The 20,733-nt window shown below is 36.2% G+C and overlaps 1 protein-coding gene and 1 pseudogene across 10 annotated transcripts in view; one reads left to right on the top strand and one right to left on the bottom strand.

Moving 5' to 3' along the window:
• OSBPL9 (oxysterol binding protein like 9) overlaps positions 1-20,733 on the top strand; it is a 191,981-nt gene that overhangs the window by 159,872 nt on the left and 11,376 nt on the right. For 8 of the 10 annotated variants that reach the window (XM_053895439.1, XM_053895436.1, XM_053895413.1 and 5 more), the window contains 5 exons: positions 2,381-2,471; positions 6,033-6,137; positions 11,373-11,532; positions 17,138-17,250; positions 17,373-17,491. In XM_053895439.1, coding sequence (XP_053751414.1) covers positions 2,381-2,471; positions 6,033-6,137; positions 11,373-11,532; positions 17,138-17,250; positions 17,373-17,491 — 588 coding nt within the window. The remainder of the gene's footprint in view (positions 1-2,380; positions 2,472-6,032; positions 6,138-11,372; positions 11,533-17,137; positions 17,251-17,372; positions 17,492-20,733) is intronic. The other 2 variants (XM_053895417.1, XM_053895415.1) reach the window with 1 other exon arrangement.
• On the bottom strand, positions 2,879-4,700 carry LOC109266888 (T-complex protein 1 subunit zeta-like; annotated as a pseudogene).

Raw genomic sequence — 20,733 nt, 5'->3', positions numbered from 1 at the left:
TCATGGTTTAGATCTTGGACCCATACAGCTAGAACCTGGCCTTCCTACTCACTAACTGTGACCTTAGTAGGCATGTTACTCAACCTTTGAACCTTAGTTTTCTCATGTATAAAGAAAAGTGGCTAGATCTACCTCAAAACATTGTTGTAAGGTACTGAATGAGCACAGAATCAATAAATGTTCACTATACATATATACATTTATATATAATTTATAACATTTTATTGCATGAATTCTATAAATGTTATAGCAGATTAGAGCTGAGGATTATTGTTTGCACTTCTAAAGCTCTGCTTTAGAATTTCTATAATTTCTATAGAATTAGTTTCTATAATTTTCTATAACAACAAGCAACAAAAGATATGTGGTACCTTTAATATCCATGCAAAAAAAGTCTAAAAGTATCTTCTTTGGTTGACTAGCCTAATCTTTAGAACATTTCACCTGGAAAACAGATTGCATTCAAAAGATAGAATTCTGCTGGTCCTTTTTCCCAAAGTTATTTCTTAGTTGCTTCAGTAATTTTTCTTATATAAAAGATGAGGATAATAAGGAGGTGACATATTCTCCTTCCCATGGATCACGGTATTAATGGCAAGATTTTGACTTTAAACCACTTGGAGTTCTTTGGAGAAAACCACTGGGTAAAAATGGAATTTATTCTAAGAACAGCTCCAGGACTTGTTGAGACACTTGTTATTATGTCCTGGTCCAGTATCTGAAAATAGAATCACAAAGTAATAAGCAGAAAGCCCCTATATAACGTTTAATCCAGCCATTTCTTCATTTTACAGACTGGGAAGGTGTGGACCACAGCAGATAAGAGACTTGCCAAATTCTTGGTAGAGGAAAGATTCTAAGGAATTAAAATTCTTAGTCTGTTTCTCTGCTTTTCCCAGTGCTTCAAAACCTTCTGTACTTCATTTTAGTGGGGTTTTATTATTAATGACTGTTTTCAGGGTCTCTCCTCTAAGTGTCCTTTATTTTTCCATTAGAATATTTATGGTAGGTAAGCTATTATAGTGACAAGCTTCAGAATTCTTATGTTCAAATCAGTTGATTTAAGAGATCTGACTTAGTGCTTTTAAAATTTATGCAGAGAGGTAGTTTAAGAAAAAAATTTTTTGAACTTAGACATTAAATGAGAATGAGATAAAAACTGTCCCATTATCTCAGTTATTGCTAGGGGCTTCTAAATTTTTATGAATACTATTGGAGCTCATTCATCAGTAAAGTATTTCTCTTCTGATTCTATTTTGATATTTTCTGTTATAAGCCCTAATATACATTTAAAATTTAGTTTTCTGGATCAAGGAAAGCTAAAGAACTGAAAATTTTATTTCTTGGGTTTTATCTGATGTGGTATTCTAAATGAGAGATCAAACTTAACTCTGACAAAGACCTTATTTTAATACCACCCACCTCCTCCAAATAAAAAAGCATTAGTAAACTATGGAGTCTGGTTTTTAAAATACCATCCTGCTGGCAGAATAATTTCTTGGCTTGAAATTAGAAACACCTAGACTTTTTTTTCCCTCTAAAATTATAACTATGTTTATTTTTTTTCTTCTAATCTTCAAAAAGGAAGGCTTCTTCCCTGCATCCCCCAATTAGAATATACATCTCTTTGCTTTTAATGACTGTAAAATTAGATGCCTATACTGTGTGTACACAGTATTAGAAGGTGGCAATAGTATGAGATGGAAAGATAAAATCCTAGTGGTACAAATAAATTTGCAAGTCGTAGTTTATATATATATATGTGTGTGTGTGTGTGTGTGTGTGTGTGTGTGTGTGTATAACTATATATATATAGTTGTATATATATAGTTATACATATATATAACTATATATATATGTATAACTATATATAGTTATATATAGTTACATAGTTATATATATATATTATATAATTATATATACATAGCTATAGTTTTTATTTATATAGTGTTTATTAATATAGTTTAGTGTTTATTAATACCAAAGCAAGAGAGACTTTCTCTATCTTTGATAGAGAAGCAGTATTTGTGGTGAACTGAGAATTAAGTGAGAAGCACTGAAATGAATTGAGAAGTTACTGCTGTAGCTTCCTGAAATTTTCCCACACCTTTTTACAACTCTATGCAAGTTTTTCCATTTTAGCTTTACCTATCTATATGACAGAGACTGTCATTTTCCTTCCTTACTACATTTTTGTTTTTTTAGGAAATTCTTCTGTATTGTAAAAGTGTTTCATTTCTTCCTTGCATTTTGATCAGCGTATCTATATAGCTACCTCAGGACTTTGCTGTCAGGAATCTGGGCATTTCATACATTTGGGAGGGTCAGCACTGGGAAGGCATTTAATTAAAAATAACTGTACTGTGTTTCTTTATCTCAGAGTACTATTAATCCTGTGGATGCAATATATCAACCTAGTCCCTTGGAACCTGTGATCAACACAATGCCTACTCAGACTGTCTTACCTCCAGGTATGATATTTGGAAAGATATTTCACAGATTCATTGATTAGAAAAAACTTAATTTGTACGACTGTCATGGTAATCTTGAAGGGCTCATTTTTTTTTTTTTTTTTTTTGATAAGTAAAAGGAATCAAAGAAATGGTATAACAGAAAATGAAATAGAAAAAGATACATTTTGGTATTGGGCTTTTTTTTTTTTTTTTTTTTTTTTTTTTTTTTGCTTTTCAAGGAACATTTAATAACAAGGTAGGTAACATACTTGTCTAACATGGTACCTTTAGATCATGGAAGCTAAAGCAAAACATCCTGTTCATTGGGTGAAAACAGCCTGCTTAATGGTGTACACTGCAGTGAAATTTAAATAAATACTGTAATAATAATTTCAGAACTTCAAAATTTGAGTGTCAGTGTTCCCTTTTTCGTATGGGAAAGGAAAATGCTTTTGAAAATCATTTGAAGCTTGGACGAAAATTCCATAGCTATATTCTTAGGATCACTCTGTAGTCTTCATGATACAAATGACACAAGGGAAGCTTCAATTCAACCTTTTAGAGAAGACATTCCAGCTCGCATGATCTCATCAACCAGGAGAATGTTGGTGGCAATCACAGTGCAGGAGTGAAGAAGCTGTTTCTTTACACAATAGTTATCCCATATGCCTACTTCAGCAGCTACCACTGGCTAACCTGTGTTCAAGTCCACACCTACAAGTTGACCTGATTCTGAATGTTCTGCTTGAACTTTAGTGTTTCTTGAAGGTCAAAACCAGAATTCTGAGCAAGAACCTTGGGAATAATGAGCAATGCATCAGCAAATGCTTGCACTCCAAGCTGGGCCCTGCCCTTTACACTGGCTTATATTTAATCAAGGCTTCTGCCATTGCCACTTCCACTGCACCAGCACCTGGAACTACACAGCCATCATCAATAGCATTTTTAACAGCCCTCAAGCCATCTCTTATTGCATGTTTGATTTGAGTGAGTGTGTGCTTATTTGGTCCTTTGACCAATAATGTGACAGAGTGAGGGTTGTTACATTTCTCAATAAAGGTGAATTTCTCTTCTCCCAATGTATATTCATAGACAAGTCCTACATGTCCCAAACAATCAGGATTTAGGTCATCAAAAGAATTTAGAGCTACTCCACCACAAGCAAGAGTCAGCCTTTCCATATTTCTCCTTTTAGCCCTCCGCAGAGCTACTATGCCTTCTTTTGCAAGAGCATCTAAGGAAAAGGGGTCAATTCCCTTTTGATTAATAACCACGAGTCCTTTATCTGAATCACCACAGACTTTCTTTTTCAGTTCTATTATTTTTTTAACTCTACCTTCAATGAATTTTCTTTCAGCTTTTACAAGCTTCTCTCTCTTTTACACTCTTGTAAAAAAAAAAAAAAGCCAGAATTCACTTCTGTTTTTTCATATTCTGATGACACATTGCACGTGAGGATGTATGCATCTTCTACTCTTTTTTTTTTTTTTTTTTTTTGTCCATATCAGGATGCCGCGCCCCATGGTCTAAAACAAGACCTCTGATTAAGCTTCTATCAGTTTCAGATTTGTGTTTCATCTCCATAATCTGAACCATGAAGAGGTCAATAGGTTCATCTTGTTTTTTAATGGCCAAAATGGAATCCACCACAGCCTCTGTTAAGACATCAGCAAGTTCAGCATGCACTTTAGTACGTAGAGATGTTCTGGCCACATCTATAAGTGTTTCTCTGTCCTTTTCTTTGCTTACTTTGACTTGTTCCAAAAACTGAAGTGCCTTTTCCTTTGCAGCTTCAAATCCTTCTGTTATTATTCTGGGATGAAGACCTTCAGAAATGTAGAGATCCGCCTGTTTCAGTAGTTCTCCAATGATTAGGACATTGGAAGTGGTACCATCACCAGTTATGTCATCCTGGGCTGTTGCTACTTTGGCTATTAAGGAGGCTGTTGGGTGTTGAATTTGCATTTCATGAAGCAGCACATTGCCATCTTTAGTAAGCTTGATGTCTTCAGCACCAGAAACAAGCATCTTCATGGTGCCTTTAGGCCCCAAGTTGGTCCTCAGCACATCCTGCAGTCCCCGGGCTGCGCTGATGTTGACCGCCAGCGCCGCCTGGGCTCTGGCTACCTCGGCCTTGGGGTTCAGGGTCTTCACGGCCGCCATAGCTAACCACCACAGGAAGAGGAGGAGACCCGGCGTGCGGAGTGCCTAAAGCCGGCTCAGTGTGGCCTGGAGGCGCTACCCAGGTCTTCTCAGTGTTGGGCTTTTAAAAATGTTTATTTTATTTTATTTTTGAGAGAGAGGGAGGGCACAGGCAGGGGAGGGGCAGAGAGAGAGAAGGAGATGCAGAATCTGAAACAGGCTTCAGGCTGTGAACTGTCAGCCCAGAACTCGACACAGGGCTCAAACCCACAGAGATCATGACTGACCCAGAGTTGGACACTTAACTGACTGAGCCACCCAGGCACCCCAATATTGGGCTTTTTTAATACAGTGAAAGAGCTTTTGGCTTTCAAAGAAAGAAGAAAAACATGATTACTAAGACTTGGGTTAGCTGGTGGGACAGAATCCTATGACTCAGGATTCATGCTACCAAAGAAAGCTTACTATACCTTGATATATACTTGAAGGTAATCCAGGAACTTTCTATTTGGGGGTATTCTTTATAGCTGTGAAGAATACGAATGGTTTCTTCTTCATGGTGGATTCTATGGTAATAGAAGGGAAGAGTGAAATTTGTGATGCCTACTGATTATATAGACATGAATTTTTAAGTATAGAGTACAAAATAGTAATTTTTTTTTGAACTGGCAAAAGAAGGCTTAGGGGCAACACCCAATGTATACCAGTTCCTCCTCTTACCTTTTGTGGCATCCAACACTTTTGTGTTTTCAATGATGCAGTTAAGTCAGAAATTATAATGAAAAAAAAAATCCCTTTAAAAATACTTCCAAGTATGTGAAATCCTTTTGTGAATTTTTTTTAATGTTTATTTTTTTTATTTTTGAGAGAGAGTGGGCACGTGAGCAGGGAGAGGCAGAGAGAGGAGAGGGGAGAGAACCCCAAGCAGGCTCCATGCTTATTAGCACAGAGCCTGATGCAGGGCTCGAACTCACAAATTGTGAGATCATGACCTGAACCAAAATCAAGAGCCAAACGCTTAACTGAGCCACCCAGACACCCCTGTGAATTTGACTCCTTAAGAGAATGAGTTTAAGTATCTTATGGGGCTAAAGAGGAAGTACTGTGCCCCATTTTTAAATGATTTTATGTGGTTTGATGCTTAGAAAGACCTTATCATTAGAAGCATTTGCTAGTTTTACAGAGCATTTTTACTGAGGTATTGGCCTACCTTGACTAGTCTCTTGATATCTTGCCTAATGTCTTAGTACTGAGTAGCCTATCCTCATTGAGTTTAAAGGGGATTAAAGATCATGAAGGAGTAGCATAGAATTTGACTTAATGGAAGACAGTTTCATAAATTCCTGATCTTTATGATTTTGAATTGCACACAATTGCAGCTAACAGAGTTGTATTTGGCTTTTTCTCTAACTTATTTTATATGTTTAAATCTTCTAGAACCTGCTCAGTTGTGTAAGTCAGAGCAGCGTCCATCTTCCCTACCAGTTGGACCTGTATTAGCTACCTTGGGACATCATCAGACTCCAACACCAAATAGTACAGGTACAGATTTGTGTAACTTTCTTTTTTTTTATGTTTATTTTTTGGAGTGTGCAAGTGGGGGAGGGTCAGAGAGAGGGGGACAGATGATCCAAAACAGGCTCTGCACTGACATCAATAAGCCCAATGTGCAGCTCAAACTTACGAACCAAAAGATCATGACCTGAGCCGAAGTCAGAGACTCAACTGACTAAACCACCCAGGTGCCCCTGTATAATTTCTTTCTCATAAAGCCCCATTAACATTTAAGATGTGTTTGATTGCTAATGGGAAGGAGAATGAAGAAATGTGTATTTGTATTGGAGCTATCCTAATTTTACCATTACAGTTCTGTACATGAAGTAGTTAACTTTGTGATAGAGCTAGAAGCTTTAGTAATAATTGTATTGTACATAAAATATTCCAGGATTTTGTTTGTTAACCTTAAGAAAAGATTTATTTTGGAGCACCTGGGTGGCTCAATTGGTCAAGCTTCTGACTCTTGATTTCCACTCAGGTCATGATCTCACAGTGAGTTCAAGCCCCGCATTGGGCTCTGTGCTGACAGTGTGGTGCCTGCTTGGGATTCTCTCTCCCTTTCTCTCTGCCCTTCCCCTGCTCGCACACACACTCTCTCTCTCTGTCTCTCTCAAGATAAATAAACTTTTTTTTTTTTTTTAAAGATTTATTCTGAAGATCTGTATTGGCTTTTTAAAAAATTTGCTCAAGTCAGATTTGTATACTTTATTATTGTAAAGAAATCAGTACAAAAATATAGAGAACAAAAGCTAAAAGTCCTCTTTATTCTTCCCTCTGTCATTTGCGTGTATTTACACGTAATGCATGCATATATGTACACATATACCTGTATATGCCTTTATTTATTTATTTATTTATTTTTTAGTTAAACTATTGTTTTACAATTTTTGAGTATAGTTGACAATGTTACATTAGTTTCAGGTGTGCAACTTAGTGATTTGACAGGCTTATACATTATGCTGTGTTTCCCCAAGTGTAGCTACCACCTGTCCTGTTATATCACTATTACAATAGCATTGACTGTATTTCTAATGCTGTGCCTTTTATTCCTGTGGCTTATTAATTCCATAACTGGAAGCCTGTATTTCCCTCTCCACCCATTTTGCTCACCCACTCCCTTCCTGTCTGGCAACCATCAGTTTGTTCTCTGTATTTATAGGTCTGATCCTGCTTTTTGTTTGTTTATTCATTTGTGTTCTTTCTTTCTTTGTTTCTTTCTTTAAGATTGTGGCCACTTATGAATGGAGTCATGTGGTATTTGTCTTCCTTAGTTAGACTTGTTTCACTTAGCATAATACCCTCTAGGTTCATCCAAATGTCAGTGTCATCCCTTTTATGTCTGTGTAATATTACTGTGTGTGTGTGTGTCACATTTTCTTTCTTTATTCACCTAATAATGGACACTTAGGTTGCTTTCATATCTTGGCTGTTGAAAATAATGCTGCAGTGGGCATGAGAGTGCATGTATCTTTTTGAATTAGTGTCACCATTTTCAACACTTGTTATTTCTTGTCATTTTGACTTTAGCCATTCTGTCTGGTATAAGGTGATATCTTATTGTGGCCTTTGATTTGCATTTCAGTTATTTGTGATGTTGAGCATCTTTTTTGCCTGTTGGCTATCTGTATGTCTTCTTTGGAAAAATGTTTATTCAGGTCCTCTGCCCCTTTTTAAATCCGATTATTTGGGGTTTGGTGTTGAGTTGTGTAAGTTCTTTATATATTTTGGATATTAACCCCTTATCGGATAGGTCATTTGCAAATATCTTCTCCCATTCAGCAGGTTGTCTTTTTGTTTTGTCAAAAGTTTCCTTTGCTATGCAAAACTTTCTATTTTTAGGGGTGCCTGAGTGGCTTAGTGTCAGACTCTTGATCTCAGCTCAGATACTGATCTCTCAGGGTTGTGAGTTCAAGCCCCACATTGGACTCCATGCTGGGCATGAAGCCTACTTAAAAAACAACAACAACTTTTTATTTTGATGTAGTCCCAATAGTTTATTTTTGCTTTTGTCTCCCTTGCCTCAGGAGACATCTAGAAAAATGTGCTACAGCCAATATCAGAGAAATTACTTGCCAGTGTTTTCTTCTAGGATTTTTATGATTTCAAGTCTCACATTTAGGTTTTTAATCCATTTTTTAGTCTGTTTTTATGTACAGTGTTAGAACATGGTACCGTTTCATTCTTTTACATGCAGCTGTCCAGTTTTCCCAGCACCATTTATTGAAAAGACTGTCTTTTCCTCATTGTATATTCTTGCCTCTCTTCCTTTGTCTTTGTCATGGATTAATTGACCATATAATGGACTTATTTCTGGGATCTCTGTTCTGTTCCACTCATCTGTCTATTTTGTGCTAGTAACATACTGTTTTGATTACTGCAGCTTTGTAGTACATTTTGAAATCTGGTATTGTAATACCTCTACTTTGCTCTTCTTTCTCAGGACTTGCTTTGGCTATTCAGGGTCTTCTGTGGTTCCATACAGAGTTTAGTATTATTTGCTCTAGTTTTGTGAAAATATTTTGTATATTCTTATTGCTGTTTTTGTTTTAACCTGAATTGAGATCATGCATTTCTGTGACTTTCTCTTTTCATTTAACAGAGAACGCTTAAACAGCCTTCCATGTTCATACAGTTAGATACATACAATGTTCTTTTTATGGCTGCCTGACCACATATTGTTTTTCCACTGATGGACATTTAGGTTGTTTCCAGTATTTTCCTATCTATAAGCAGTAGTACTTCAGTGAATATCCTTGTGCAGCCACTTTTGGTACATACATTTTTTTTTTTTAAGGAAGATTTATCATTCTTTCACATATTTGTCATCTCACAGGCAAAAAAGGGTACTTCATTTTAATTTGCATTCTCTTTATTTAGACTTATGGTCATTATTCTTTCTGTAATTTACAGAGTTGCTGTCAGTGTTAGTATTAAATTTAGTTCTTATTTTGAAACTGATTAGTTGTAAATTGAGGTGCTTGTTGAACCAAACTCAAAGGAGAACTAAGTGCTTTTGTCCCTATTATAACTTGAGGAAGTAGAAGATAAGCCCCTGTTTGTTGCTCCACAGATTTCTTTCCTGGGCAGAACTTTTCCTTGGTAATAATGAAAAATTACCTTGTGACTTTAGTCCATTTTGAAATTTGAATTAGTAAAGATGCTGATGCTATTACTTTGGTCTTTAATATTTAATAGCATGGGCAGCTCTCTCCTGAATTTTGAAAGAAAGAAAGCAAAACTAACTCCTCTTATTTGAAGCTCTTGGGAAAATGCTGATAAGCAATTTGAGTAATGAGGTTGAAATGTTTGCCCAACTTTTTTCTGTATTTCATTACTTTTATCTTCCTTTTTTGTTCGTTTTAAAAACAGTACCTGTGTTTTCTTGTGTTTTTATAAGAAAGGATACTCTGGTTTCTCTTTAGATCATATAAATCTTTTGCCTTTTACTAAAAAAAGGATTATGTCAGAGTTTTGAAACACAGCCAAAATAGGTCTATTTGAAGATATGTAAAATTGATTACAAACTTTAAAAAAGTGAGCACTCTTCCTATGTACATTCACTTTAGCATAATTACTTAATAAATAATTTAGGATACATTGTTTCAGATTACATTTTTAAAATATAGCATTTTAGAGTAGGTAGATTTAAAGAAATTTTGGAAATTAAATTAACATATGATTTATATCCTGTTTGATTTTTCAACCTAATTTCTTCATCTTCTCCACCTTTCTTTAAGTCTTTCCCCAATACAAAAATGAAATAAGGTAATAAAAACTGAGAAAAGAAAAAATATTGTTTGTTCTCATAAGGAAAACTCCGTTCTTTTGTTTGCATTTCCCAAATTCATTTTCTTCTTTGGACACTTTTTCAATTGTGTGATCATCTGGAGTGTTTGCATGTTACTTAATCATTTTTGATTCCTGGGTGGGTTGATTGTTTTTCCTATTTTAGTAAAAGAAAGTCTCTTTCCCATCTATTGCTGCTATTGCAGGGAGCAGAGAGGAAGAACTTAAAGTTATTTGCTAAGATGAACTATTTTTGGAATCTACAATAAGATTACCTTTTTGGGGTTCCAAACTCTTTGTTATGTTCTTAAAAATATCTCGGGGCGCCTGGGTGGCTTAGTCGGTTAAGCGTCCGACTTCAGCTCAGGTCATGATCTCGCGGTCCGTGAGTTCGAGCTCCGCGTCGGGCTCTGTGCTGACAGCTCGGAGCCTGGAGCCTGTTTCGGATTCTGTGTCTCCCTCTCTCTCTGACCCTCCCCCCCGTTCATGCTCTCTCTCTGTCTCAAAAATAAATAAACGTTAAAAAAAAAAATTAAAAAAAAATATCTTTGTGAACATGGCAACTAAATGTAGCAGATGAATTTGCTTTTTAATCTGTAGCAGTTTAGCATACATTGCCTGAAAGCCTTTAGATGCTCTGTAAACACTTGTTAAATTAATATCTCAGTAGTCCTCCATTATTTGATACTTTTATTGTTTTACTTTGTTACTTAGACAATCCAGTGATCACAGAGATTAAATAGTAGTAGTCTTCTTTCTGTGGATCTCTGTTAATTTCCATTTCCTTAGACTGTTTAGGAATAGAAAAATGTTCCTCCTAGTCCTTTCCTTTTCCACATTCTTCTCACAATAAACCTGTTTTTCTCTGTCCCCGAGTCCCAGGCACCTGATTTTTGACTTAGGTAGGAAAGAAGTAAGGAGTTTGGATGGTGAGTGCTGGGGCTTTGTGTGGCACTTCTGTGTTTTCATGTGACTGCCAAAACAGTGACTGATGTGAATATGATATTCTGGATAGCATTTTAACATTCATGTGGTCTTTAATATTCTTTCCATTATGCGTTTTCATTGTCTCACTACTGCATTTTTTAAATACCTGGATCTGCAGTATAAAGTAGGAGCCCTGGCTTGTATCTTTTGTGGGACTTCTGACCCCAGAACTCACACACTGAGATTATAATCAAAAGAGCTCCCTAATTATAAATAATTATGGAGTGGGAACATAGCAATTTTTCATTTAAAAGGCTGTGTCCCATTCTATAATATGATTTGCCTTTGTCTAATTTAAATAGTGATTTTCTTTAAAAATAATGTAGGGACTTCTACCAACTTAACTTTTTCTTGATTTTAGGAAAGTCTGCTTTGACTCCATCTCCCTAATTTTCCCCCCTCTGTTACCAGCATTGTCTCCCAATTTAAAATGTTTTAATTTCCTAGGCAGTGGGCACTCACCACCTAGTAGCAGTTTGACTTCTCCAAGCCATGTCAACTTGTCTCCAAATACTGTCCCCGAGTTCTCTTATTCTAGCAGCGAAGATGAATTCTATGATGCTGATGAATTTCATCAAAGTGGCTCATCCCCAAAGCGCTTAATAGAGTAAGTAAATGAACTATGTGTTTAAGTGACTCTTTTGATTTTAAAAATTAATTTGATTTTGAGACAGCTGTTAATGATGGACTCCCTTACAAGTTATTATACTGGTGTTGACATACTCCCTTATAAGCTTATTTTTGGTTATTGAGCAAAGACATTTCTGTGAGAATGTTGATTTTACTTTTGATTTAATTCAAATGGAAAAAAAAAACATCAGCTCAAGTAATATGCCAGTATTGTTCATTAAACTCTAGGCATTATTTCTATAGCACCTATGTTCTATAGAACATTAGGAGAGAGTTAAAGGAGAGTGAGAAAGCTAGCAAGTATTATACAAATAAGAGGTTACCGTTACTTGTTTTGTATTAGAGTGGAGATATTAAATACCTATAAGCCAAGCACTATACAAGTGGAGGGAATGATCTAGAGGTTAAAAAAGACCTAGTTCCTGCCTTCAGGGAACTTAGAGTTTGTTGGGAGATCAAACAGATAGTTATTATCCAGTGGGATACATGCCATGGTAAGAATAATCAAAGGCCATGGGAGCCTTTTGAAGTCCTTAGAAGTAAGGGAAGGATTCACAGAGGTGGCAGGGGGCGTGATTCTAGGTAAGAATGGGAGTGAGTAGGAAGAAGGGATGTGGCGGTGATGAAGGGGAAATAGAAATATTTTCATGGGGGTAGAACCCTATTAAGGCAGGCCTATAGCTACACAAAGGGAGGGGAGTTGAGTTTCTTGGCGGAAACTATAAATTGTTGAGTGTGACTGGAGCATAAGTTGTCTTAAAAAAGGATACAGAAGTGGTTGACAAGGGCCAGGTCATTTAAGACTCCTTTAGCCTTGGGTGCCTGGGTGACCCCATTGATTGATGGTTGAGCATCCACCTCTTGATTTTTTGGCTCAGGTCATGATCCCATGGTGGTGGGATTGAGCCCACATCGGGATCTGCACTTAGCGTGGAGCCTGCTTAAGATTCTCCCTTCCCCTCTGCACCTCTTCCCAACTTGAGCACTCTTTCAGAAAAAAATAAATAAATAAAAGGCAAAAAAAGACTCCGTTAGCCTTTTATAAATTTTGAACATTTTCTCACAAAAAATAGCCATTACTGGTCAGGTCTGCATTTTAGAAAAATAGATTTGCCTAGATTGTTCATAGAGTTGAATGAAGTGGGGCTGCATTACAGGTAGGAAGATCAGCCTAAACCAGGTAGTAAGTTGAGAAATGTTGATAGCTTTAGCTAAGGTACTAGCATGGAAATGAGGGAAACATGTGTATTCCAGAGACATTAAGCAGGCAGATTTTAATAGATATTAATGATAGAGTTTCCCTCATTAGAAAATATTTGTCCTTTTTTATACTATTGAAAAAGCTAGTTAGGTATGTTCCATTGCACAGACAAGGCTTTTTAGGTGTAAAGTCATTTATCTGATAGCTGATAAGCAAAATATGCCCTATTGGCATATAGGTTGCTATTGTTAAGACTTTGGATTCTGGAATCTCAGAAAGAAATAGGTTCTAAATCTGTTTTGCTTTTAAGGTGTGTAGTCTTGGTCAAGTTATTTACCTGTGTAATCCTCAGTTACCTCATTTGTAAAATGAGGTTAATAATAGTTTCAACTTCAAGGTGTCATTGTGAACATTTAAATGAGAATAGTGTCAGTCAAGTGCTTAATAAGGTATCTGGCATGTAATAAGCACTCAAATATATAGAAAAAAATTAATATTTGCTTTAATGTTACTTATGTTTATTGTAGATATAGTTGGCTTAGTTGTTGGGTATTGTTTCTGATTCTACTGCTTTTTCAGGACTTGGTACTATTGTTAGAGCTTGGCATTTGCTTTGTAGGAAGTACAAATTTGGAAATAATTATATGTGAATCTGTAAGCCCAGTACCATCAACCAGTCCTTAAGCCTCAAACTTTGTTTCCTTTTAATAAATACTGTGTAGGACTCTAGTTTTCTTTTTTGTATTTTATTTTATTGAAATCTTTTTTTTTTTTTTATGCTTATTTTTGAGAGAGAGCGAGAGACAAAACATGAGCCAGGGAAGGGCTCAGGGAGCACAGAATCTGAAGCAGGCTCCAGGCTCTGTGCTCTCAGCACAGAACCCAACGCAGGGCTTGAACTCATGAACTGCGAGATTATAACCTGAGCCAAAATCAGACGCTTAACCGGCTGAGCCACCCAGGCACCCCAGGACTCTACTTTTCTCAAGTGTACACATGAACTGAAAAATACAGTATTCGTATATAATTTCATCATAACTACTCAAAATCTCAAAACTTTTAAGCAAAATGATTATTGGTTCAGGAAGTTTTATGTCTTAGTGGATCAGATTCAGCTTTTTAATGTGGGAAAAGTGAAATCTCTGTGATATAAGTAAACACATACAGTTAAGACATGAGACTAAAGGAAAAGAGGTTTGAACCCACAGCTCAAGGCCAGGTTAGCAGAAAGGCTTGGTTTAGTATCTTTTTTTAGTGTCGTATGTGGAGAAATAAACTATTGAGAAACCGTTATAATTAGTTTGCCAGTAGGGATTTCACTTTAATTTTAAAATTGTTTTTTTATGATAGTGGAGGAAAATTCCAAAGTAAACTGATTTGTGATGTTTTTAAGTAAGTTTCCTTTAAACAGAATTAAGGACAATCTTACATCAAAAATTTGGTATTACTTTAAACAAAGTACAGTTGAATATCAAAATGGACTCCTTTATCCTCTAGAAGCATATAACTGTATTCAGTAAGTTTGTAGTATGTGGTTAACTTCCTTTTAACAATACTGATAGTCTCCGGCTATCAGTTTCAAGGGGTTCTCCTGAAATTTTTATGAGGTAGGAATACTTAACTGTTGTACCTGTAATGGGCATATTTACAAAATCACCTATAGGGTCATAGGCTTTTCTTTTTTCTTCTTCTTATAAGCTTCTGTGCTCTCCTGGTACCCATTGCATGACAAATACACAGTTTATGAACCTCCCATTTGAAAGGATACAGAGTTAAATTCTGTGTCCTGCTAGCCCACTGGGTTCCTTTTCTCCCTCAATTTTATGCTCTCCTTATATGCCCTAATGTGGATTCCCAAACTGGTAGTCCTACAGATGTTTTATTTGGCCAGCAAAGTGTTTGTTGACTTTTTTTTTTTTTTTTTTTTTTTTTTGGAGGGGTGGGGTGTGTTGTTTTTTAAATGGGGCTTTAAATCCCTTCAAATTGAGTGTGTTGGCCCCAGGTTTATATTGCCTTGTAACCTAGCCCTGTCCATGTATTTATGTTCTCTGCCTGACCTTGGTAGGCATTGAGTGTGTGACACCTGCTGGTCATCAGCTACTACTATTTGTTTTCTAACTCAGGTCTAAACAGTTTTTCTGTCTCTCTCTGAAGGAAGAGAACTTAAAAGCTAAAGTCTTCTCACTGTTCACTTTCTGAAGAACTGTAGTAATGATAGTTCCTGTGTGAACTCTGTTATCGAGCAGTATGGTTGTACACAGTTATAAACTAGATTAAAGTGCATGTTGGAAAGAACTGGTGCTAGGAGCCAGATATGCATTTGAAACGGCTCCACTGCTTACCAGCTGTGTGACCCTGTCAGGTCAGTCACTGAACCTCTGGGCTGAGCATCCATGCATGATGAGAATAATCCTGTCTACTTTGTAGGATTGTTATGGAGGTTCAATTGTTATGGAGATAAACACAGCATTTGGCAGGTGCCTAGGTACTCAGGAAGACTTTGGATTCTGTTACTATAATGCAATTCAGTACTTTACATTATTTGCTTTAGTTTATGATATTATCATTAGATATTTATACAAGTTAGCCTGTTGCAGATAAACGTTTCCTGTATGCATATGATTTTTGTCAATATTGCTGTTATTTTTTAACTGTATTCTTTAAATTCTTTGTCCTGATTGAAGTAAATTATGAAATGGATAAATGAGAATTTATACCATTTAAAAAATTTTGAGCTTTATTGAGCATTTCATTTGGCCCAGACATGGTTTCTAACCTGAGTAAGAAAGAAAAGCCCAGCATAAATCTGACCTTTGGAATTGCACCTAAAATAAAGTACGGGTTTTAAAGAATTCGGGGGTTTTTTGATCAATTGATTTAAAAGATTGACTCTATTTTAACGATGTATCAAAGAGCCACAAAACATTTTGAAGATAATTTTCATGCAGCTCCTTTATTTAATGATAATTTGATTTCTCTTACCTAGGTCTTTTACTCATATTTTCCATTGGCTCTCAAAACTGGTGAGGTAGACATTAGTTACAGTACCTTGTGATGTATACTACTAAATTATCAAAGAAGCAATATTTAGTTACCTAAGGATTTTTGAAAAGTAGATCAAAAGGAGGTAAGTAACCAGGACAAACTATGTCTAAATTAGAATATACATTGTTCTAATACTCTAATATTAGATTGTTCTAATATTCTAATGTTCTAATATAGGCAGAGTACATAGGATTTTTAGGGTAGTGAAACTATTCTCTACAGCACTACAGTGATGAATACTTATCATCATCCATTTGTCAAAATTCATAGAAAGTACATCACCAGGAGTGAACCCTAATGTAAACGGTGGATTTTGAGTCAGAGAATGATGTGCCAGTGTAGGTTTATAAGTTGTTCCAAGTGTATCACTCTGGTGTGGGATGTTGGTAGTATGGGAGGGAGGTTGTGCATGTGTGGGCAAAGGGGCACATTGGAATTCTGTACTTTCTGCTCAGTTTTGCTGTGAAGAACTGCTTCTGAAAACTAGAAAGCTTATTAAATAAAAAAAAAATTGAAGGTAAGTAATTAGGGCAAACTATGTTTAAATTAGAATATATAATATGTTTTGCACCCATAAATGTGTAACAAGACTGATTATGTGTGTACTATTTTATAAATAGTATCTTCAGTGTAAAAATTTTGGTTTTCTTTTTATATTTAATAAGTAAGCTGTAGGCCCTGATTATTTTATTAATATACAACTAATCCTGGGTAAGTTGTAATCACAGGTATAACAGTATAATAGAGGAAGCTTTCCTTAGACCCTGTTAACCAGCTCATAATTCCAGTTACCATAAATTTACTTGTAAAAAATAATATCCTTTTTTATTTTTTAATTTCAAATACAGTTTTTAAGGGACTGGGAAGAGTGTTATGTACTAGCGTAGGCTTTTATCAAAGGATCTCAAAAATATAGACAAAGCATCTTTCTGAGACTAAGTAATACACTTGCAAGTTTTGAGGTTCTGAAAATTGTTGCAGAGAATTGTAGGTAACTTTATGCAAAGTAACACGATAAGAAAATGAACTCTAGTTTTAAACTTAGATGCAGAGGCAAAAATCTTACTAATTTTTGATGACTTTTCAGCATGGCTTGGTTGACCACACACTATGCAAAAAGTACAAGATAAGAAACCTAGTCATCACACTTTACAGTCATGAGGGTGACAGAGAAAGAGTTGGAAAGTGTGTGTGTGTATGACCAGCTAACTGTAAGTCTAGCTTATTTGTCACCTATCTGCCTCTATTGGTTTTAGGTAGCTTTATAGGTTAATGTCTTACTATGATTCTAAATTGCTTTCTTAAAAGCTTATGAATGTGATTACTGTTTTTTTAGTTCCTCTGGATCTGCCTCAGTCTTGACACACAGCAGCTCAGGAAATAGTCTCAAGCGCCCTGATACCACAGAGTCACTTAATTCTTCCATGTCCAATGGAACAAGTGATGCTGGTAAGTAGCCTTGGAGGATTTAAGTTTTTCTTAAAACTGTTTGAAAGAAAGATTTGTAACACTGGTAGCATCACAGATTGGCCCAGTTTAACACTGGTCTAAGCAGATCTGTTTTGTTTTAGACCTCTTTGATTCACATGATGATAGAGATGATGAAGGGGAGGCAGGGTCCGTGGAAGAGCACAAGAGCGTTATCATGCATCTCTTGTCACAGGTTAGGCTTGGAATGGATCTTACTAAGGTAAGAATCAAATTTGGCGTTTGCTAGAAGTCTTAATGTGTATGCATGGATTCTCGTGATTGTACAGCGAGTATGCCTGCAAATGTAGCATAACTACATAACTTCTGTTTATACTTTTGTGGTTTAATATCTCCATAGATGAGTAAACTGAGAAGTTTTATAAATGGATAAAATATGTAAAGCTAGAATTCATAGAGATAGTATATGTGAATTGTATGAATTAAGATTTGGTTTTTACTGGGGGCAAACAAGGAATAGTGTTGGGCTTGATGAGTAATTTGGATAAAACCTAAAGTAGTGGGGTGTGCACAGAATCAAATGAGCAGAGTTCTGAAATTGGGGTTAGAGGACCCTTGTTTACATCCTGCCTCTGCTATTACGAAACCATCTGTTTGCACAGGTCCCCTCCTCTGTGATCTTTACATTTCTCGTGCAAGATGAACATACAGTGGCCACTTCACAGGGTTGTTGTTAAGGATTGGAACAGGTAGTAAATGGGAAATTGTATGACATATTGAACCATACACTTACTATGGTCTGCATTTTAATTTGAATTTAAACTTGCTGCTCTAAACAGAAATGCCCTGTTGATTTAGGAGACTAGCATGTGGGTGCCTTTTGTATATCCCTGCCACTGTGCTGGAAGCCATATTCTTTTTTTTTTTTTTTTTTTTTTAACATTTTTTTTAAATGTTTGTTTATTTTGAGGGAGAGAGCGCATGAGTAGGGGATGGGCAGAGAGAGAGGGAGGGACAGAATCCCAAAGAAGCTCTGCACTGCCAGCGTGGAGCCCAACGTGGAGCTCAAACTCACTAACCGTGAGATCATGACCTGAGCCAAAACCAAGAGTCGGACACTTAACCAACTGAGGCACCCAGGTGCCCCTGGAAACCTTATTCTTGCACTTCATTCTCATCACAGCTCTGCAAAGGTGTTACTGTTAACATTTTATAGATGAGGAAACTAAAACCCACAGAGGCTGAGTAGTTTGGCTGAGTCCTATTAAGTGGCAGAACTAAGATTCTAATCTGGTCTGTGACTTCAAAATCTGCAGTCTTTCTACTACTGCCTTTTGTCCTAAAGACTTGGGCTCTAGTAGTTTTCATATTGGTTAGATTATTATTTTACCTGGCTTTAGAAAGTTAATAAAATTTAGGACTCTCACTTTTGTTAAGACCAAATCAGCTCCAGGGCTATATATAGTCTTCATCAGCAGTCAGCTTCATTTTGGTTTTGGATTTAGAGGGTTATTGAGGAAAAAACTAATCCTTAATACTTTCCAAGTAAGTGTCCATAATAAAACCTTTTACCTTAAATCTAAATGAGAACAGAAACACAAGGATAGCATTAATTTGTGGAAATCAGCATATTTGCCAGGTATGAGAATATTTTCAGGTAAGAGAATATTTGCAGAAGTCTGTCCCAGAACTTTTTTGGTGATCATTAGATTGCATAGTTGCTGGGACAGAATTGTCACTTAAAATTTGCAAGTTATAGTGTAATTTTAGATGTTGACATCTAAATATTTCTTTTCTGTATTTTCCACCTTGGTCTGTCTTGGTCTTCAGTAATGGATGACTAACCAGAAGATATCTTGAACAATATGAGATTTATTATCTCATATAATGAGAAGGCTAGAAGTAGCATAGTTCTGGGATTAATTCAGTCAGTTGTGTCTGAGAAAGAACCTAGGTTCCTTCTGTTCCTCCATCCTTAGCATGTTGACTTTCACACTCAGGCTTGTCTCTTTGTAATTGCAAAATGGCTGTCCCACTTCCAGTCATCACATCCTTAGGCAAATAATGTCAAGATCCAGAAAAATAATTGCTTTTCCTGGGTTTGTTATTGTTATTAGGGAAGGGCATTCTTCTGTAGTGGCCCCTCAGACTTCCAACTGAATCTTACTGGCCAGAGTGATGCTTGTGCCCACACCTAAACCAGTACCTAGCAAGGGAGGTTAAATGATAGGTACAGATTAATCCACATTCACCCCTTGAGATCTGGGAGGACCCTGTGACTCTCATCAATCTAGATTCTCGTGAATCTTGAGCTGAATCAGAATTCTCTTACTAAGGATGAAGCAGGGATGTGCATAGGCAACCAAAAGTGTCTGCCACAATCAAGTTTGTAATACTTGCCTCACATAATTTCCTCTGCCAGTTAATCTACATTTGGTCCATAGTTACTATAAGCTTGTTATATTACCAAAGATGTGATAATAATTGTTAATTTTTTACCAAGTATGTTAATAATGAGTTATTTTAGTTATTGGCACAAACAAATGGCTGTGATTGCCAACAGATTCTGAAATCTTGATGCCTTTATGCATTCCAAAATATTACAGTAATGCCTTAAATTTTTCTCATTCTATTTTTAAATGTATCTTCTCACTTCAGATACTTTCTAAAAAAGAGTTCTTTCCTAAGTACTTTGTAGTGTTCAGAAATACTACAAAGTCACATCCCATTTACCTCACTTGATCTTCCAAACAGTTCTAAGGTAGAAGCAGGGCATGTAATTATCCTCCTTGTACACAAACTTACAGAAGTTGAGTTAATTTTCCAGGGCCTTCTCACACCTAAGGGGTGGCAAAATAAGTACTTGAACCCAGGTCTAAGACAACCTAGCCCTGTTTCAGTGACTGGACATAATGGCATGTATCAGTATATTGCTAAAAACATTGAAGAAGAGCTGTTGAGTGAGAGTTATCAAGAAAATTTAAGTAGGGAGAAAAAAATCTTTTTTTTTTTCTTTTATTACATGTAAATTGGGTTTTGGCCATTTCTTCTTTTTGAATTACCTGTTCAGTACTTTTGTCCATTTTTCTCTGAGCAGTAGTAATCTTTTTCTTGTTGGTTTGTCAGAGTTATTTATATATTAAAAGTATTTACCCCTGTTTTGTTCTTTAGCATTCTTACTTAGCAGTTTGTAATTTGTTTTTCAAGAGTGGTAGGAAGTTGGTTGTACGAAGTCAGTACATAAGCTTACCTACCAGTCTAACCATCTTTAGATTATGAGCATATATGGGAAAGAAACATACATAGGAGAAATGTTTACTTAACTGTAAACTCTTGGGGCATCTGGGTGGCTTTGTTAAGTGTCCCAACTTCAGCTCAGGTCATGATTCACAGTTCCTGAGTTCAAGCCCTTCATCAGGTTTTGTGCTGACAGTGAGGTACCTGCCTGGGATTTGCTCTCCCTCTCTCAAACAAACTTTAAAATGTAAACTCTGGAGTCTGATA

This window comes from Panthera pardus, unplaced genomic scaffold, assembly GCF_024362965.1.
Source record: "Panthera pardus isolate Hobbes unplaced genomic scaffold, ASM2436296v1 HiC_scaffold_11, whole genome shotgun sequence".
Taxonomy (NCBI): Eukaryota; Metazoa; Chordata; class Mammalia; order Carnivora; family Felidae; genus Panthera; species Panthera pardus.
Note: the sequence above shows the minus strand (reverse complement) of the source record. Positions and strands in the feature narration are given on the sequence as shown.